The sequence below is a fragment of the Oculina patagonica genome, chromosome 14, assembly GCF_052425735.1.
Source record: "Oculina patagonica isolate OP01 chromosome 14, crgOcupat, whole genome shotgun sequence".
NCBI lineage: Eukaryota > Metazoa > Cnidaria > Anthozoa > Scleractinia > Oculinidae > Oculina > Oculina patagonica.
Window position 1 is genome coordinate 24,958,665 of NC_135771.1, and position 19,132 is coordinate 24,977,796.

General features: G+C 41.4%; 4 protein-coding genes across 4 annotated transcripts; 2 read left to right on the top strand and 2 right to left on the bottom strand.

Moving 5' to 3' along the window:
- The first annotated feature begins 4,115 nt into the window (after positions 1 to 4,115).
- Positions 4,116 to 6,818, top strand: LOC144637969 (uncharacterized). Its single transcript, XM_078497056.1, has one exon. It carries the CDS (start codon positions 4,231 to 4,233, stop codon positions 6,514 to 6,516), a length of 2,286 nt encoding a protein of 761 aa, XP_078353182.1. The 5' UTR covers positions 4,116 to 4,230; the 3' UTR covers positions 6,517 to 6,818.
- Positions 6,819 to 8,908: 2,090 nt separating this feature from the next.
- On the top strand, positions 8,909 to 10,850 carry LOC144637801 (uncharacterized). The gene has a single exon (XM_078496884.1). The coding sequence runs from the start codon at positions 9,374 to 9,376 to the stop codon at positions 10,448 to 10,450; it is 1,077 nt and encodes a 358-aa protein (XP_078353010.1). The 5' UTR covers positions 8,909 to 9,373; the 3' UTR covers positions 10,451 to 10,850.
- Positions 10,851 to 11,343: 493 nt separating this feature from the next.
- LOC144639312 (protein leg1a-like) lies at positions 11,344 to 13,027 on the bottom strand. The gene is made up of 2 exons (XM_078498625.1): positions 12,217 to 13,027; positions 11,344 to 11,782 (listed from the first exon to the last, which is right to left on the bottom strand). Exons 1-2 carry the CDS (start codon positions 12,902 to 12,904, stop codon positions 11,352 to 11,354), a joined length of 1,119 nt encoding a protein of 372 aa, XP_078354751.1. The 5' UTR covers positions 12,905 to 13,027; the 3' UTR covers positions 11,344 to 11,351.
- A 1,770-nt stretch (positions 13,028 to 14,797) lies between these two features.
- LOC144639313 (protein leg1a-like) lies at positions 14,798 to 18,694 on the bottom strand. The gene is made up of 3 exons (XM_078498627.1): positions 18,617 to 18,694; positions 16,352 to 17,087; positions 14,798 to 15,314 (listed from the first exon to the last, which is right to left on the bottom strand). The coding sequence occupies exons 2-3, from the start codon at positions 17,037 to 17,039 to the stop codon at positions 14,899 to 14,901; spliced, it is 1,104 nt and encodes a 367-aa protein (XP_078354753.1). The 5' UTR covers positions 17,040 to 17,087; positions 18,617 to 18,694; the 3' UTR covers positions 14,798 to 14,898.
- Positions 18,695 to 19,132: the final 438 nt, after the last annotated feature.

The following is a 19,132-nucleotide window of genomic DNA, read 5'->3' on the forward strand; positions in this document are numbered from 1 at the left end:
TTCTGGATTGTGATTAGCTGAAAGACGACAGGAAATTTTCTTAAGTAGCACATGGTCAATTGACAGCTGTCATGACAAGGTATCTGCTGACCAGTATCACATGACCATATCATGGGCTCAGGTGTACACCTCATCGAGGTCATGTGTTTTTTCAAGCTGACCGCTGACCAAGTTACTTTTTACTATTGTATCGCAGGCTCAAATTTTTTCAAGTTTATATTATTAATAAGTAATTATGGTTTTTCTCGTTTTAATTTGCACGAATGAGTTTTTCAAAAAGCTGAAATTGCGCTCGCCGAAGCGGCTCGTGCAATTTCAGCTTTTTCAAATTGAACTCAAAACCGTATGATCACCTATACGAATTTCAGCCCAGGCTGAACACTGTAAAATTGAATAATTATCGTGGCCGCCATTTTCTTTCATTGAAAACCACCACTGTGCATCCCCAAGCTCACTTGTTTGCCCGGGCTGAGATTTCCAGCCCGGTTTTGAAATTTTCAGCCCGGGCTGTAATTCGGCCCGGAATGAAACTTTCTTCATGTATATAATCGCAGAAGTGTTTTTAAGAAGATTTGTTTTAGCCCGGGCTGAAATTCATCATGTAATCAGGCCCTTAATTTCCCTGTTTCCAATATTTTTCAAGTGAATCTGTAACTTGCAACTATACAAAGATATTTTCCACTTAAGTGTCCTGAGTTAACCAGAATTACATCAGACATGCAGGGGCTAAATGTATGTTACAGGTGGTATTACCCGTTTAGAGGTACAAAAAATAACCTGAAATATTAAACTCACTCTTCTTAATTCCACAAGTGTTGTGAAAAGATGGAAGTTATTTTTCATAGCCCTGGAGTGATCAGTAGTGATAGTACTGCCATGTGCTTCTCCTCTAGCAGTGCTTTCTATCCAGAAGTCACTTAAAACTCCATTCCTTTACAAGTTTTGCATCTACCGCGTAAAATGTTGCTTTATCTCAGCCAAGGCAAAGCGTTCTCCTCCTCTCTCTAGAGAGCGTGAATAGGTTGGCATGTCGTTGGCGTGACGCGTGTCAGTACTATTCGGTGACGTCACTAAATTTCGCGCCAAATCGGTAAGCGGAAGAGGAACGCCTGGGTACTAGGATGGCCTTATCCCATTCTTACGATTTTGGGGGGGGGGGGGTTCAAATTTTTACATCGGTGACGTCACTGGAACTTGAGGTTACGCGTAGAGGGTAAAAGGAGCATGCTCAGCTGACAGAGAAAATCTGTTCAGATTAATAGACTACTTCATTGGCGTCTAGAATTAGAATTGTTGCGTAAACACGGTTGCAAAGTGTTTTCTGAAAGAGAACTTGAGACCAGTCCCTTATACTGAATACGTAGGGCTATGGGGTGGGGTGGGGACTCCCCAAGGGTCACCTTCTGGTACATACATGGCGATTATACCTTTGGTTATTAGTTCAAGCTCAAATCATGATCTCATTTTAAGCACATTAAATCTGCCTTGTATTCTGTTTATTAAATTTTGCGAAAATTCGGGAGCTGTATTTCGCTAGTCTGTTCCAGGCGTTCAGTTAGTTAGGGAGCCGAACGCGAAAAAAAAAAAACAGGATTAGCGCGAAGACCGGCGAGTGGGAAAAAAAATTCGCTCGCCGTTTTTCGCGCTGCCCGGCCCAACTTACCGAACGCCTGGAACAGGCTTTATTTCGCAAGTTTTAATTTCGCTTTTTTAGGGTGAAAAGTTAACAAAAGTAAATGTCTTTGTTTTCGCGATCGTGCCATTGGTTAATGCCCCATTGAACTCTGACTAATATCACTGTTGAAAAGGGTCATACGTCAAAGTGAATATCTAATTGTGATTTCATTTGTTCCCTTGAAAATTACATGTTGTATTTTTTATTTCAGAAGCAAGGAATAGCAGAAATCAGTTCCACCAAAACTGGAAACACGCAAGTAATACCCTTACACCAGAAAACGGTATTTTTTTTCACTGTATTTTGAACTTATAAGGTTTTACTTGCTAGTCCAATGTGTTTTTAAATAAAGTGTCATTTGAACACGAAATGTGTGCTCATTTTTGTGTGGATATCGTTGAACTGGACCTCACACTGTGAAAACAGGCGCCCATTTATTTTTCCACGTTTTAGTGAACAAGCGAACTGTAGGGATAAAGGCGGGGTGCTGCGAATGAAGCCCGCCTGCTCTAACCCGAGATCATTTCTCTCTCCCTTTCGAAAAAAGGAAAAAGAACGCCTGATCGCAGATTACGCCTGTTCCCTTCCAATTCCCCCCGAGAAAACAAAATAAAAGTTCACAAAAAAGAGGAAGAAAAGATCCCCGTCTGACTCACTCTTATACTACCTTCCACCCCTGATAATCCCAGAACTTTCTTTCTTTCTTTGTTTATTTTTTTTTTCCACTGTCTTTTTTTTTTCTCGCTTCAAGATTTAGGAAATAGTAGCCTGCAGAAGAGGCGGTTTATTTTGCGAGTAGTGCGAAGCGCGAGGGCAGTAAACCGCCTGTTCTGCAGGTTAAGGAAAGAGAAAAAAAAACCATATCCAGGACAAAGGTAAATGATAAAAGGTTCACGTGCCGCAACAACACGTGTCGCTCTTGACCGGCAAGTAGTACCCCCCCCCCCCCCGGGAGTACTACATGGTATCACTCATCATTGGTGTCCAAACTGTGAGTGTCGCCTACAACTAGTACTAGGCTACGTTTACACGGACACAGTTATCAATCGACACGGTTTCATTACCTTGAAACCGCATCGAAAACGACACGGTTTCGAAGTGTTTACACGGAGCCTATATAACGATTTTCCGACTGTTTTCGAATGTGATTGTATAAGCAAGCGCTGCTCTCTATGCGTGTTTCACCATGTTTACCCTTCGCAAGCCAGCCAGTTCGTGCCATAATACATGGCCGTTTTCAAATCGATGCGGTTTCGCCGTTTTTGACCGTTTACACGACAACGAAACCGTATCGTTTTGAAAACGCTGCACTTTTGACAGCGTTTTCAAAACGACCCGGTTACTGTAGTGGTCTCGATCGGTGCCGTGTAAACGAAAAGCTTAACCGCATCGCTTTCGATGCGGTTACAAATGAAACCGTTTCCGTGTCGGCAAACGTCTTTATCTTGTTACGCTATGACGCCTTTTGAGTGTGACGCACAACAGACATCGCAACAAACCAAAGTTCTACTTCAATAAACACGTTCGTCCGATACGAGACTTTATGTCGAAAAAAATTAAATCCAAGTTCACCAGGAATCTATAAAGTTCAAGATTGAAGGCGAAATATATGCTTTTCGGCAAACATCTGTGACCACTTTTTTGCCGACAGGTGTCTAAGCATACTTGGATCGATCATTCTCGTCCCAGCAGGACTTGTAGCCTGCTGGACAGAAATCAGGGTCAGTCAGGGATTTTAGGTATACAGTATACAGGGAGTACAGGGGCATTTTCCCGGGGGGGGGGTACTCCCATATATGGGCTATATAGGTATGTGCCGCCCTATAGGGTATGGGTTTTGAGGTTCCCAGTCCTTAAATAGGGTATCATTTTTGCTCATTTTGACAATGTGTTCCCGGTGCGATCCTTAGATAGCGTAACTAAATTATATCAGCTTAAATAAACGCCCAGCTAAACGTAAAAAGGCATCCGTTCAAGTGTTAGTAAAGCGATTTTGATTTTATAAAGATTTGTGTTTTGCCGTGCGCGGTTAGCCGTTATTTGCATCGTCGCGGAACGCTTCTTCTTCCCTTGAATAGGGTGTCATTTTTCAGTTTGGGGCCTTTAAAAGGGTATCAATTTTCGCTTTCTTTATCCTTCAATAGGGTTAGGGTTTAAGAACCTTGGCGGCACACCCCTATACAAAATTTATAGAGTACCCTCCCGGGGGCATTTTAAACTGGGTATACTGTATTTTTACCTAAAATTGGGTCTTTTATGGGTATAAAATTACTGTGTTATTCCAAATTTTGGTATTTTGCATGATTTTGAGGGGAAATTTTGGGTATACTGGGTACATGCCTTTCAGGTATACTGGTATACCACTTCCCCCCCCCCCCCCACTAGAAATGGGAGACCTCTGTATGACCTGTATACGTATTGGGTCAAAACAAAAGGAAAACTGATGCCATACACTCATTATATAACGGCTTCGAAAGAGACTACGTAGCAAATAGTGTGTGCTTGTATCTCCGAATAGACTAATATCGTCATATAGCCATCTACCTTGCGCGAAAATGAAGAAGATCATCTTGATTGTTCCCTTTCTTCTTTTTTGCCAAATGTCCTCGTGCAAGACAGAATCTCTATCTTGCTACACTTCGATCTGCGAGTTTACTTTGGTCATAACCGAGAGTCGTGCGATGACATTTACAACGGACGATGGTGAGACATCTTATGACGTGGAACTGGAAGAAAACGGAACACTCAAGTTAGCACCTAACCGCTTTCATCACCAGGTACCAAACGTGTCGCTTACTCCACAAATGGTGCACACCGTTGATGGCAGTAGTCAAAGGAAGATTATTCTCGTCAACGGGCTCTTTCCAGGACCGACACTAGAGGTTGTGGAAGGCGCAGAAGTGGCCATAAAAGTTGTCAACGAAATGGAAAAAGAAGGAGTCGCAATCCACTGGCATGGTATTCACATGCGAGACAATGTTTGGATGGACGGAGTTCCTTATGTAACGCAATGTCCGATTATTCCTCGTGCAAGCTTTACTTATCGGTTCATTGCTGATCCTCCGGGAACTCACTGGTATCACTCTCACAACGAACTTCAAAGGGTAGACGGCCTTTATGGAGCATTAATCGTTCACAGATCGAAAGAAAGAGGAGTAATTCCTCACTTTCCAGTGGTGATTAGCGACTGGTTTCCTGTCGATTCTACCGAAATCCAGTTACTTGATCCCTTCCAGAACGCGCCTGTTGGAACAGCAAAATCGGTTTTTCTCCCAATCGAGAAAAAGGGTGCTTCCTTCGACGGTGTTAAGCTCAGCTCTATGGATTTCTGGTCTGGTCTTATAAACGGTCGCGGTCGAAAAAGAAATAATAGCGCTCCCCTGACAGTTTTTATGGCCACCAAAGGGAAAAAACATCGGCTACACATCGTTCTGGCTTCGGGAGAATTCGCGTACCGAGTTTCTATCGACCATCACGAGCTGACAGTCGTTGAGAGTGACGGAAATCCAGTTGAACCCATGGAATTAGAATCTGTCATTGTTTTTCCGGGGGAAACATACGTGGTTGAATTCAAAGCCAATCAAAATCCGGGAAGATATTGGATTCGAGCAACAACTCTTCGAATGGGATATGGCTACGAAAACCCTCAACCCGACGACATTGTTTGGGATGCGAAAGCAATTTTGCACTACGAAGGAACAAGCGACATGACAGGGGATCCGACGAGTCGAAGACGAAACTGCACCTCTAAATCTCCATGCAAAATTCTTAACTGCGCATGGCCGGCCTATCGCCAAGATCTTTACCCCAACATGCAATGCATCGCATTCTCGGATCTGCGATTGGACAATTCTCGTTACCATGGTCACGAGGAAGAAATTTCACTCGAGAACGAAAATGTCGATGTGGAACTGTTCTTGAACATGGCCTTTCCAATTCCAATCGGAACCTCCATAAACAGTCGTAGAAATATAATGCCCAGTGCACCTCTCTTCCAACATCCGTCCACGTTGGGACTGGTTCCTTGCACTCACGATTGCGAGAAAAAAGGATGTCTGTGTTCGAACATAATAAACATTCCTGCTAATAAAACAGTACAACTTGTCATGATGTCTGACATTTTTGGAGGTCTACAGAAAGGCACAGATTTCGGAAGCAAAGGCAAGGCACATCACCCGATGCATCTCCATGGTTACAGTTTTCAGGTCTTAAAGATGGGCTTTCCTGTAGTTGATAACACCACTGGAAAGATAATCCGCGGAAATGACGACATTGCCTGCAATTGGCGTCAAGATAAGATGTGTAGTCACCCTTACTGGACCTCAGGCAGCGCCACTGGGTTAAATTTTGACAACCCGCCTGTCAAAGACACTTTGGTCGTACCAGCAATGGGTTATACTGTTGTCCGCTTTCGAACAAACAACCCCGGCTATTGGCTGTTCCACTGTCACGTGATGCTGCACCACTTCGAGGGAATGCTGTTGATTTTCAACGTTTCCCATGAAGATCACCCACCCGTCCCTCGAGGATTTCCCACGTGCCAATCCTTCGACATTGGACACGAGGAGTTCAGAAAGAACTTGGAGGAAAGTCAGAAGAAACGCCAAGAAGGATCGGAGAATGGCGAAAAGAAAACTTCAGTGGATGAGACGCAAAAGGAGACCAATGAAAAGATAACGGAGGTGCACGTTTTGTCAGCCATAGCTGCCTCTTGTAGCTCCCTTGGTATATTGTTTCATCTTGTTTTACTGGTCTTGCTCTTTAAACTGTTTAAGGTCTTTCGCCCAATTCAACCAGGGGAGGAAAAGAAAATGGAAATGGCACAAATATCCAAAATGTGATTTTCCAGTAATTTTGAAGTTGTTGTACTGTTAAGCAAGGGAAGGGAATTCTTAAAAAAATAATAATTCAGCCCTGATTGCTAAATTCTCATAAATAGTTCTTATATGTTTCTATGAAACAGGTTAGGAGAATGAAGCACTGATCAACAACGATTGCATTTTTTATTTGCTACTGAATTTCTTATCAATATTGTAAAACTGAAAGAAAAAGTTGCAAAACAATTTAAGAGCATCTTAAGAAATTCATATTTTTATATTTACAAATTAATGTTTCGACTTGACAGAATTTTAACCGATTAATAAATGAGTAATGTTGAATAAGTTTAACTTTTTAGAAATAAATAGTACTTAATTTACATTTAGAATTCTGTCATCAATGTAATTTTTCTGTTTGATTTTATGGAATATTTTCTAATTGTGAAAATAAAACTCGTGATCATGGAAAAAAAAACAGAACTTTACATTAAGAACAATATTACTATTAAGCCAGTTCAGAAATCCATTTAACTTTAATAGCCAGACATTTACTGTAATACTTCGATTTAATGAATAAAATTTGTTTATCAGTTTTACGAATTCTGGCTGTTGTAATCTCAAGTGCGTCAAACCCCCAGCGGAGGTGGGGGGAGGGGGAGTACTCTGGGATTTCGGGGGGGGGGAATTTTTGGGGTATTATCAGACTTTCTCAAAGCCCGTTTACTTCGTCGCTCAAAAGAGTCGACTTGTGGCAAGTCTAGGGTATTATAAACAATCCTAAGTACAAACAAACGTGTTTTTCTAATGTTTTTCTTTGTGTTATATAATTCCCCCTTTTCTGCAAAGTGGTCGATTGCGTTTTTTTTTTTTTCACTTAAAATCCCAAGTGCCCCCCCCCCCCCCCCCCGTGGTCAAATCCCCTCTTTTAAGGGATGGGGGAATACAGGTGAAAGCTGTGTTCGCTGATACGTAGTTTTCGCAATATTTTCCTCTTACCCTTTTAGAAGAAAGAACAAGTGAAACTATTTTTTTCTTGCTCTTTGGGATTCCTTGCAATCTCACAATGCCTTTGTTGATGCGTAGTGAATTCTTAAACTTTTAAGAACTTTTTAAATGATTTGAAGGTGTTTGTAAAAAAGAGGCATGAGAGATTAGTGGATTTGAAACGATCAGGGGAAAAATGAAGATTTAATGAAATGTTGAATTCTGTACGGTTAATCATTAACCGGACAGCTCATATTAAGAAATAGTATGTTGTACCGGATCAAATTTGTCATCACATCTTGAAACAAAAGTCTATATCCCGAATTGTCGTTACCTTCATTTCCCTACATTTTGGGCAGGGTTTTGTTTCCCGGGCTTACCGTAATTTGTACAAAAAGTTATATCAACAAGATTGCAAAAGGTGCACGCTGATTAAATCCGCTGTATATTATATATGAAATGAAAAATTATCGAAACGTTCATTCGACCAGTTGCAAAACCGTGTTTGTGAATTAGATTTTCATTTGCACTTTTTTAAAAAATTTCATTTTCTCAAAAAAGTCATTTTTATTTTCTCCGGAAAAAAAAGTATTTAATGCTGCTCTGAAAAATGTCAGCATAATGTTTAAAAGCCTCTTTATGATTAATAATAATAATAATAATAATAATAATAATAATAAATATATTTTTATAGCGCCTATCCAGGCCTGCTATAGGCGCTTTACAAATGTTTAAAAAATATATATATAAAAATTAGCTGAATAGCTGAATGATTGGTTGTTCTTCTCGTTCAGTCATGCAATAAATCACTTACTAACCAGTGGGATATTGGCCTCGTTTAAAATTAGCTAGTGATCAACGTGCCACAATTTTTTTAAGCCATCAACAAGGTCAATATCGTGCCGTATAAACTTTACACATGATCAATAACAACCTGTATTTACCGACGTTATTTAATTTGACCGACCTCTGATCTCATGTGTTTACTTAGTTTGCTTTCCTTTCTTTGTTTTAAAAGTTTTTCGAGATCAATATTAAATTGAGAAAACGAAGAAATGGCGTATTAATTCCTCTGTTTCACAACTGAGGTAAGTGCTTATTACGTACTTAATCGGCTCTTCGTGTAAAGTTGCACATAAGTCCGCCAAAACTGAGTGTTAATTGTTTTTTACGTAACCTTGACGTTGACTTAGGAAAGAAGGAAAAGAAAGTGCTTCTACAAATTAAAGGGTTATAAATAACACACTTATGCCCAGTCAAACGTGGCTTAGCACACGTTTGCCATGGCTACACTTCAGTTCATTTATTGTGCAACCTTACTCTTTGATCATGATACGGTGGCTTGAGGCTTGTTGATGACGTATTGTTTTCCGAGAATAAAAGTTTAGAATAACGCATTGCACATGGTCAGTTTTTTTTAACATAATTTGATTTAGTGGCACTTTGCGCATCTTCGGACGTGGCTAAGCACAAAGGTATCATAATCCAAGGCTTTTGAAATCGTTGTTTGTTAGTACATTCAGCCGACGGGTAATTAGAAAGTGATTATAGAGTGGCTTTTGTTCCCTGGGGAGTCTGAACGACTAGTGTATGAGGTCAATAACAGATCATTATAAACTGTCTGTTGCCATTAAACAAAGATTGTGCTTGTTTTACACTTCGGTTGATATTTTAGTCAAAGAATTGAATTTTCACCTCGAATCACTGTTGATTTCTGGATGCGTTCGTCACAAGAACGTTCTTAGTGGACAAGAGGGTCAACTTCAACTGCGAAAGACAAATAAGGATCACAAATCAGCTTGTCGTCTGAAAAAACATTGAGACATCAACTCGGGTCACACAAGACACTTGGTGACTATTGATTATTACAGCTTTTGCCGATGTTTTAGTGAACAAGATGTCTTTGTCTTGTCTTCATCAAGCCGTGTGTTCAGGAAGGCTTCACCAGATTCGTCTATTGTTGGATATCGGTGTAAATCCAAAAACAGTCGACAATCAAGGTCGCACTCCGCTCATGATGGCAGCGTGCGCCTCAAAAGACTCAACAGCTACGAAGATTGCTCGACTCTTGCTTAGCCGAGGCGCTAGTGCTGAGTGCGTAGATAGACAGGGAAGGACTGCCTTGTCTTATGCCTGCCAGCATGGCCACTGTAAACTTGTTAAACTGCTTATAGATGACGACTGCGATATCAACATGGCTGATAAAGAAGGGAATACTCCGCTAATGTATGCCGCCATGTCGGGTAATGTACCCACTCTGCGTGAAATTTTACATGTTGTGCTAAAATACAGACTCAGTGTGGACTTGAGGAACAAGAAAGGGTTTTCAGCTTATTTATTAGCGGCAAAAATGGCCAATGGAGAATGCGCTAGAATTCTCAAAACAGAGGCAAATGCTTCGGACTGTGTGAGGGACACGGAGTTTTTCTTGAGTGACAAAGAATGGGCCAAGAAAATGAAAAGAAACTTAAACAAAGAAAAGCTTGAAAAAAAGGCTCAGAAGATCGAAGAGAGAGTTCGTCCTCACACATCTTTGGAACTGGGTCGTGCTAGTAAAGTTTCTAATTCACCTCGCGCGGATCCGCGCGCGATTTCGCGACTAACAACTCGTAGTGAGCCCGCGGTGACGCGGAAGATTGGAGTGACGCGCATGTGGCCTACTCCTCACAATGACATTGAAACTGATCACGAGCTCGAGAATACACGCGTTACTAGCGCCTCATCAGCATATAGTAGCAGCAAACAGAGCAGTATTCCTGCAGTGGCTCGCACGCTAACACCAGACTTGCACGCCATTTTCAGTCAGTATGTTTTAGTTGACAACAGGCCAGCGGTTACCGTGGCTGATCGCAGGCCCCAATACAACGCGTCTCCTCGCAAGAATTCAGAGTTCCCGACCAGACCTTTGCTTCGAGAGGCTAGATATTCTCGACTTGGGGCTATGAATAGGAAAAAGGTTTCCCTTATCAAATAGAAAACAAGGGTAAATATATAAAACATCTATATTTGAAAAAGAGAGTTTTATGTTTAAAATGCACACGATAAAATGTTGGTGAGATTTCTCTGGGCGAGATGGTGAAACTCATGTACGAAGTATTCAGTGAAACGAAAAAAAGGACAAACGAGCAAAAAAAAGAATACTCTGGCACTAATGGGTAAATTTAAGACCCTTCCAAGGCTAAACAATCTCTTAAAGACGGTTTATAGCTTCTCGTATCCCCTGGGCTGAGAGATCACAAGTACAGTTGATATCGAAGTTTTTGCTTTGATACTTTCACCCTGCAGTGCAATAAAAAGCCGCACGGGAGTGAGTGTTTGTAATGTTATGCTCAATGTTTTAATAAAAGAGTGTTTGAGTTGTTATGGACTGAAAAGTCAGGCTCCTGTTTAAACGCGTAAAAGAATATGTGCTAAATTCAACAAAGTGTTGTTGTTTCTTAAAGTCTTGTGTCGGTGTCGCCACGAAATCAAACAAGCACGTCCCAGAGCCAAGTAGCTCGTATGAAGCTGGTGCTAACTAAAGCGTACCTCGGGTTTCCGGTTTTGTAGCATATAAAGCAACTAGGAGAACTGCTACTACCCCCCTCCCCTCCCCTGGTGGGGTGCAAGTCAACCGCAAGTTACCTTCCTCCTCCCGAACATTTTGTTAAAAGTCTGTCTATCCTTCCCTGACTGACACGCATCGCTGCACTCCGAAGTGAATCATTTCATGAAAGAGACGTGAGCAAGGACTAGATCCCCAATTGTTGCGCGCGGATCATTTTAAAAACGGGACACCAGTTTGAAGTACACAAACTACTTCATTTTTCCTTCCTTGATAGCTTTTCTTCTTACAGGAATGACTACAAAACATTAATATAAAACGCACCAGGCGCTTATTCCTGGCGAGACTTCGCAAGCATAGATAAACATGACCCAAAGAAGCCTAACAGCTTTCGAGGAATGATCCAAGGATCAACTATGGTGTTCTCTAGAAGGTCCCTTCCAACAGCGCGTCCCTTTGGAGAGCACATAGCCCGGCGCCAGAACTTCAGTAATGAACCCTTAGTGTCGAAATTTGTACTGTAAAACAGATTGATTGACAAAAGTTTACGATTTTGCGCGGGACTGAGGTCTGGGATGGAAGGAACTTTGTCATCGCGTTTCAAGATTCTTGGTGGTAACGCACTCTGTTTTCCTGCCGTGTTATTGAGATCCGTTCGGAAGTGTGTAGCTGCAATGAATTCCACAAGTAGGGCCCAGCCTACCCCGAACTTTCTTTCAGGCAACGATAAGAGACTGACCTCCTCGGTGAAAAGAGGTTGCGCTGAAAGCAAATAAAAACAAAATATCAAAACGAAGCAAAAACGAACAAACAACATATACAACAAAAGCTAGTCTAAGAAGCGATTCTCCAAAGCTGCCTGTTCTACAGTAAAATACTTGCTTTAATAATAGCCGTGGTCTTCCAACTGTGATCTTCATTATGGTTTCAATTCGGAAGGATTTTCTCCCCCCTCCCCAAAGTTCTCCTCCCTTTGTCTTACATTTTCACTCGCTCCAATCCTTCTCGTCCTGCCTCGGAATATGAATACCATATGCTTGTGGGCCACATTTTGGCTTCAAAAAGATTCGCGCATTTTTACGTGTGCAGACATTCAATAGTTGAAGATTCCATTGGCCTACTCTAGACCCATAGCTGTCTGCACTTTCTAAAATCGCCATTCGGTAAGATTTTCCCAGTGGTTAGCTATTACGCACCTCTTAGTATGGACGTTGTGTGAGCTTTCCACATCAGTGCAACTATAGCATCTTTTTCAGGATCAAAGGAAGTTGACTGCTGAGTAGAAGCAACTTTAACTCGTGCAAAGAACTCGGTCCAGTCACGAATGACCTCAGGATGGTCCAACGAACACTCTTGAATACTGGTACAGAACTTTTGTTTGACTTTGTCGCTCACATTAGTCGGTTTAGCAAAGTACACAGGGTGCCTCAGAGGGGTGAATACTCCGGCATTTAAGGCCCCTAGGAACGGTAGGACTGAGAGGTAGTAATTCATATCGGCCCACCAGCTGTTTGGGGACACACAGCGGGGCTCAGCGCTACATTTCTGGCTATCCGCCATGTCACGGAGGCGACCAGAAGACATTTGCCATCCGAACTGGAGCGGTAGTCCCCAAAGGAGGTTCCCAGTGTTGTTATACCCCCAGGAATTGAAGTACCCGTGGGTTTTCTGCACCATCAACTTAAAAATTCCCATTCTTTGTAGATAATCCCAGGGGTTGATAATCGTCATCATTTTGTCATCTATCTGCCCAACGGGGTAGTCGTCCAAAGATGCCGGAGCTTCCCACCAACCAGGTGGATAATGATGCTGGGATACTGACGCAGGAGTGGATAAATGGCATATTGCCATGCACAGCACGGCAAGGCAGCCCAGATAACTCATGTAAAAAACCTGCAAATAAATTGATATCACCTACGTCTTCTACTGAACAAACAACGTTCTTCGCCATTACGTTTTGCATTTAGAGAAAAAATATTTTCTTCAAGATGGATTAAATTAAAAGGAAAAAAGAAAATGAAACGATATTAAAAATGTATTTATTTTTAGTTAAACTATATTTTATCACAAGAAAATTAGAGAGTTTCCGGAAATGAAAATATTCGGGATTTAATTTTGCGCATCTATACAGCTTTTTTTTAATGTCAGCAATGCCTTTGTCAAAGAAGAAATGTTTCAATTGCATGTCTGGATAGAAAACATATACAGTCAACTCTCTCTTAAACGACACCTCTACAAGACGGGCACCTCTTTAAGACGGCCATCTGGTGTTGGTCCCGTCCCTGCCGTTTTTCAGTCATTTTACTGTAACTAAACTTCCTATAAGACGGACACCTCTCTAAGACGGACAGTTAAAGCCGGTCCTGACGGTATCAGTTACGTTTTAGAGAGAGTTGACTCTATGGCGTTGAAATCACGTTAATTACTCAATTCAATTCAATGCAATTCTTGATTCTTGACCATTTTTCATCAATTTTTCGTTTTATTTGGTAAACACTGTAGGTTTGTTGTGTCGAATAGTGTCCTTATTGACAGTCGAATTCTACATCAGCTGCTAAATTTCCCATACTTTGCAATTCTATCTGATGCCAGACTAAAACTGATGCCTCGTCACGTACCGTTCGAATTATCCCAATAATTTACACCCCGTCCTCGCCAAGTAGAAAAAAACAACACTGCCCCTGTCTAGAAAAATGGACAATGCCTAATGGCTAAAGTATGTAACCTGAAGGTTTTGATTTAACTTGTATAGGGACTTTACCTTTCTCCTAAACTTCCCTCTCCACGGGTAACATCACTTTCTATAAATCAGCAAGTATGGTATTCTTGAGTCGCATACTATGGCCACCTGCGGGGTTAACGAGTGCGGCTAATGAACCGGTTCAATTCGCCAAAGGGGAAATCTTAGTTATGGCTAGTCTGAATATTAAAACTCGAAGTGAAGAGATGTTTGGTTTTGCGAACGACATTTATTTCTCCGTGTTTTGGCTTTGTCTGAATTTTTCTCTCTTATTCTGCATTTGCTTTGTCTCGTCTCGTGATTTCTCTTTAGTAAAATAACCGCGGCAACCACCAGCAATGCAATACTGAGTCAAACCATTTACCGAATTTTTTTTAGAAAAAAAGGCATCTGGCATATAGAGCGTGTCACTAAACGTTCCTTCATATTGATTAATTTTGTTCGTCGATCTTCTGAACCTTTTTAGTAAATGGTAAAACACATGTACGAATTGTCCAGTAAACAAAAAAAGCAAAAAGGAATGCTCCGGTACAAATGGTTAAGTCACTCACAGGTTAAAAACAATCTGGTAAAGAGCTTCTGGTATCTCCCATGATGTAATGTGAGTTGAATTCAAGATTTTTGCTTTGAAACTGTCATCCTTGCAGCATTAGTTTTCAGCTGACAGTGCAACAAAAATTTGCACGAGTGTTTCTGCTAAACTTCCAGATTTTTTGTAATGTTCTACTAATTGTGTTTTAATAAAAGCGTTTTTAAGTTGTTATGGACTTTATCGTTAGAATCTTGTTTACCCCCCCCCCCCCTCCCCCCCGCCCAAAGAATGAATCTTTGCCAGATTCAATGTCTTTTTTTATCAGAGTAGCTGTCGGAGAACTAAAGCGCAGTGAGCCCAAGTGGCCTTGCCATGACCCACCCACCCCCTCGACTGACACGCAACGCTGCACTCCGAAGTAAAGCACTGTATGACAGAGAGAGGCCAGGAACTGCACTAGTTCCTTAATTGATATGCGTTGCTCAGTTTGTAAACGTGATACTAGTTTTAAGTTCACTACTTTATTTTTCCTTCCTTGATAGCTTTTCTTCTTACATTTTGACTACAAAACATGAAATCTCGCCTGGCGCCTATTCCTGGCGGGACTTAGCAAGGATAGATAAACATGCCCCAAAGGAGCTTCAACAGCTTTCGGGGAATGATCCAGGGATCGACCATGATGTTGACCAGGAGATCCCTTCCAACAGCGCGTCCCTTTGGAGAGCACATAGCCCGGCGCCAGACCTTCAGTAACAGCCCCTTAGTGTCGACATTTGTACTGTGGAAGAAATTGATCGCCAAAAGTGCACGATTTTGCGCGGGACTGAGGTCTGGGATGAAAGGAGCTTTGTCATCGCTTTTCAAGATTCTTGGTGGTAACGCCATCTGTTGTTCGCCGGTGTTATTGAGATCCGTTCGAAAGTGTGTAGCTGCAATGAATTCAACAAGTAGGGCCCAGCCTACCCCGAACTTTCTCTCAGGCAACGATAAGAGACTGACCTCCTCGGTGAAAAGAGGTTGTGCTGAAAGCAAATAAAAACAAAATATCAAAACGAAGCAAAAACCAATAAACAACATACCATATTCTCACTAAATTTCGCGAGTACTTAATTTCGCGAAAACTGAATCAAGAGCCATATTTCGCGAGTATTTAATTTCGCGATTGTGAGAAAGGTACAATTGGACCTCGAAACTGTAACAACATAATTAATAGGAGTCATCGTTAAAAACAGCAAACAAAACAATATACACATAACAAAACAAAAGGTATTCAACAGTCTAAATCCCGAATAGGTTCATCTACGACTGCAAGAGCGGGATTTTGAGGAACTTGGCGGCAGAGAACAGTTAGAACAGTACGACTGATGGAGTGGAAGATAACTTATGGACAAAATTAAACAAAAAAAACACCTAAACATGAAGCTCACACATGTTAAAATAACCATGATAAAACACATCGAGCTTCACTTTTTTAATGTTAGTACGATATTAAATTTCGCGATTTTAAACTTCGCGTGTCCTATATTTCACGAGTATTAAATTTCGCGATTTTTTCAGAATCGCGAAAATCGCGAAATTTAGTTCTCGCGAAATTAAGTGAGAATAAGGTATACAACAAAAGCTATTCTAAGAAGCGATTCTTCATAGCTGATAGCATAGTTCTTCAATAAATATTAACTTTTTTAATAGTGCCCTTCCGACTGTGATCTTCATTATGGTTCCAATGCCATAGGATTTCCTCCCCCCCCCCCCCCCCCCCACTCCCAAAATTCTTCTTCTCCCTTCTTCTTACATTTTCACTCGCTCCAATCCTTTTCGTCCTGCGTCAAAATTTGAATGCCTTATGCATGTGGGCCACATTTTGGCTTCAAAAATATTCACGCATTCTTACATTTGTAGACTACCAGTAAGCGAAGATTGGCTTCGTATATTACTTCTACCTAAAAACACCAAGATTTTATTTTCCCTGCAGACCTCTACATGCAGATGTTACCTTCACTGTGGGTGTTATAAGATAAGGTAAAGCAATTTTGGCGTGAATATCATGAAGTTTACGAACCTCTTAGTATGGACGTTGTGTGAGCTTTCCACATCAAGGCAACCGTAGCGTCCTTTTCAGGATCAAAGGAAGATGACTGCTGAGTAGAAGCAACTTTTACACGTTCAAAGAACTCGGTCCAGTCACGAATGACCTCAGGATGGTCCAACGAACACTCTTGAATACTTGTACAGAACTTTTGTTTGACTTTGTCGCTCACATTAGTCGGTTTAGCAATGTACACAGGGTGCCTCAGAGGGGCGAATACTCCGGCATTCAAGGCCCCCAGGAATGGTAGGACTGAGAGGTAGTAATTCATATCGGCCCACCAGCTGTTTGGGGACACACAGCGGGGCTCAGCGCTACATTTCTGGCTATCCGCCATGTCACGGAGGCGACCAGAAGACATTTGCCATCCGAACTGCAGCGGCAGTCCCCAAAGGAGGTTCCCAGTGTTGTTATACCCCCAGGAATTGAAGTACCCGTGGGTGTTTTGCACCATCAACTTGAAAATCCCCATTCTCTGTAGATAATCCCAGGGGTTGATAATCGTCATCATTTTGTCATCTATCTGCCCAACGGGGTAGTCGTCCAAAGAGGCCGGAGCTTCCCACCAACCAGGTGGATAATGATGCTGGGATGCTGAGACGGGAGGGGATAAATGGCTTATTGCCATGCACAGCACGGCAAGGCAGCCCAGATAACACATAACGATTCGACTAGGTCAAAACTGCTTGCGACTGGGATAAAAGGAAACCTACAAATAAATAGAAATTGCGTCACGTACAACTTTTCCACTGAACAAACAACGGTCTAGACTTTTCCGCATTGCATTTAGAGGAAAACTATTTTCATTGGCATATGAAAAAGAAACGTTATTAAACATTTGACTATTTTTAATTTTACATTATATATTTGAGGAAATGAGAGAATTTCCCGAAATGAAAAAAGAAAATATTCAGGATTTAATTTTTGCGCATTTAAACAGCTTTGTTTAATGTCAGCAATGGTTTGTAAAAGCAAAACATTTTAAATTGAATGTTTGGACAGAAAATGCAGTTAAAAGGCGCGAATTTGTGTTAACTGACTTAATTTCTGACCAATTCTAATTCTGATGCTTGACCATTTTTCATCAATTTTTTGTTTTATTTGGTAAACACTGTAGGTTTGTTGTGTCGGATAGTGTCCTTATTGACAGACGGATTCTACATCAGCTGCTAAATTTCCCTTACTTCGCAATTCTATCTGATGCCAGACTAAAACTGATGCATCGTCACCGTTCGTATTCTCCATTAAATTTTAGTCCCGTCCTGGACAAAAATATAAAACTTGCAATAGGCATTAGGCAATTACATTGCCTCATGCTCATAGTATAGAAGCAGGAGGCTTTGATTTAACTTGTATAGGGACTGTACCCTTACCCAACTAGCGCTCTCCACGGGTAACATCACTTTCTATAAGCTCGCTGACCCCATTCAGCTACAAGTCAGCAAGTGTGGCATTCTTGCGTCGCATAGTGTGGCCACCAGCGGGGTAACGCGTGCGCGCTCTCATGAACCGGTTTGCCAAGGGGATAATCTTAGTTATGGCTAGCCTAGCTAAATATTAAACCTAAAAGTGGAGACACGTTAGGAATTGCGGGTGATATTTATTTCTACGTGTTTTGGCTCTGTCTGAATTTTTTCTCTAATTATGCATTTGTGCAGGAGCCCATGATTTGTGTTTGTCTCATGATTTCTCTCCAGTAAAATAACCTCGGCAAGAGGCCACCGGCTATGCGAAAACTTTTACCGAATTTAAGAGTGTGAGAAATGGCATCTGGCGTATAGAGCATGTCACAAAACGTCCCTTCATCTTAATTTGTTACTTTTTGTTCGGAAATTAAACTCTCGTAAGTTCTGCTTGACAGTGACATCACATGGCATATGTCCAACAAACCAGCAATCAGGAAATCACTCGAGATTCAAAGATGGCGAAATCACGTCTGCTTCAAATGATTTCACAATCTTCGCAGATTCTTTATTTTTCAGATATTTTGCAGATGTTTTGTATAATTCATGCGCCTCTTTATGACATATATTTGGTTTCGATTTTAAAGCTGTAACTCAGAGGAAAACAACAACAAACAGCAACAACAACGGTACCCAACTTCGCAAACTTTGCCTCTTTAAGTCAAGCATAAGTAATTTAAATTCAAACACTTTGAGGTCATTTGGATAAGGTCATGAAGCTATCTCAATTAACACACAGAAATTCATCACCTTAAAAATAAGTAAAGCAACTTACAATTTTCTTGAGAGTGATTCCGAAGATTTCTCCCTAAGTGTTTGTTGAGCGAATGGGACCACACATACACTGAGCAGAACTTTATTCTTAGATCACGTGCGTTTACAATGCAAAGTACACAACCACGCGACCTCGTTTTGGGGCTGACACCAGGCTCTGTCCACAGCCGGGTTGTTGCGCAGTGATTTACCCAGGTCCCATTTAGGGGTTTTCTTTACCTCAGCTCAATTACAACAAACAAAAAAATCAAGAACATTACATGTCTTTGGAAAGAGTGTGACCACATAAACCGCTTTCTCAAATTTACAACTTGAGCGCGCTTATAAAACACATTTTTTCTGCGGTTTGCCCTTCCGTCCCAATTTTAGCCACCGAAAACGAAACTTATTTTTGCAAACGCTGACGTCACAAAGTCGAATTTAGCTCTGACTCGAGTTTGAGACTCGAGTAATGTACGCAGACCTGCGCATGCTCTGCCATGGATGGAAGGCCCATTCCGTAAGGGACCCTTAAGGC

Excerpts from the sequence above, each read along its gene's own strand:
- LOC144639313 (XM_078498627.1), bottom strand. The coding sequence starts at position 17,039 with ATGTGTTATCTGGGCTGCCTTGCCGTGCTGTGCATGGCAATAAGCCAT. Across the intron at positions 15,315-16,351 it reads CACAACGTCCATACTAAGAG|CACAACCTCTTTTCACCGAG; the intron begins GTTCGTAAACTT and ends ATTTGCTTTCAG.
- LOC144637969 (XM_078497056.1), top strand. The coding sequence starts at position 4,231 with ATGAAGAAGATCATCTTGATTGTTCCCTTTCTTCTTTTTTGCCAAATG.
- LOC144639312 (XM_078498625.1), bottom strand. The coding sequence starts at position 12,904 with ATGAGTTATCTGGGCTGCCTTGCCGTGCTGTGCATGGCAATATGCCAT. Across the intron at positions 11,783-12,216 it reads CACAACGTCCATACTAAGAG|CGCAACCTCTTTTCACCGAG; the intron begins GTGCGTAATAGC and ends ATTTGCTTTCAG.
- LOC144637801 (XM_078496884.1), top strand. The coding sequence starts at position 9,374 with ATGTCTTTGTCTTGTCTTCATCAAGCCGTGTGTTCAGGAAGGCTTCAC.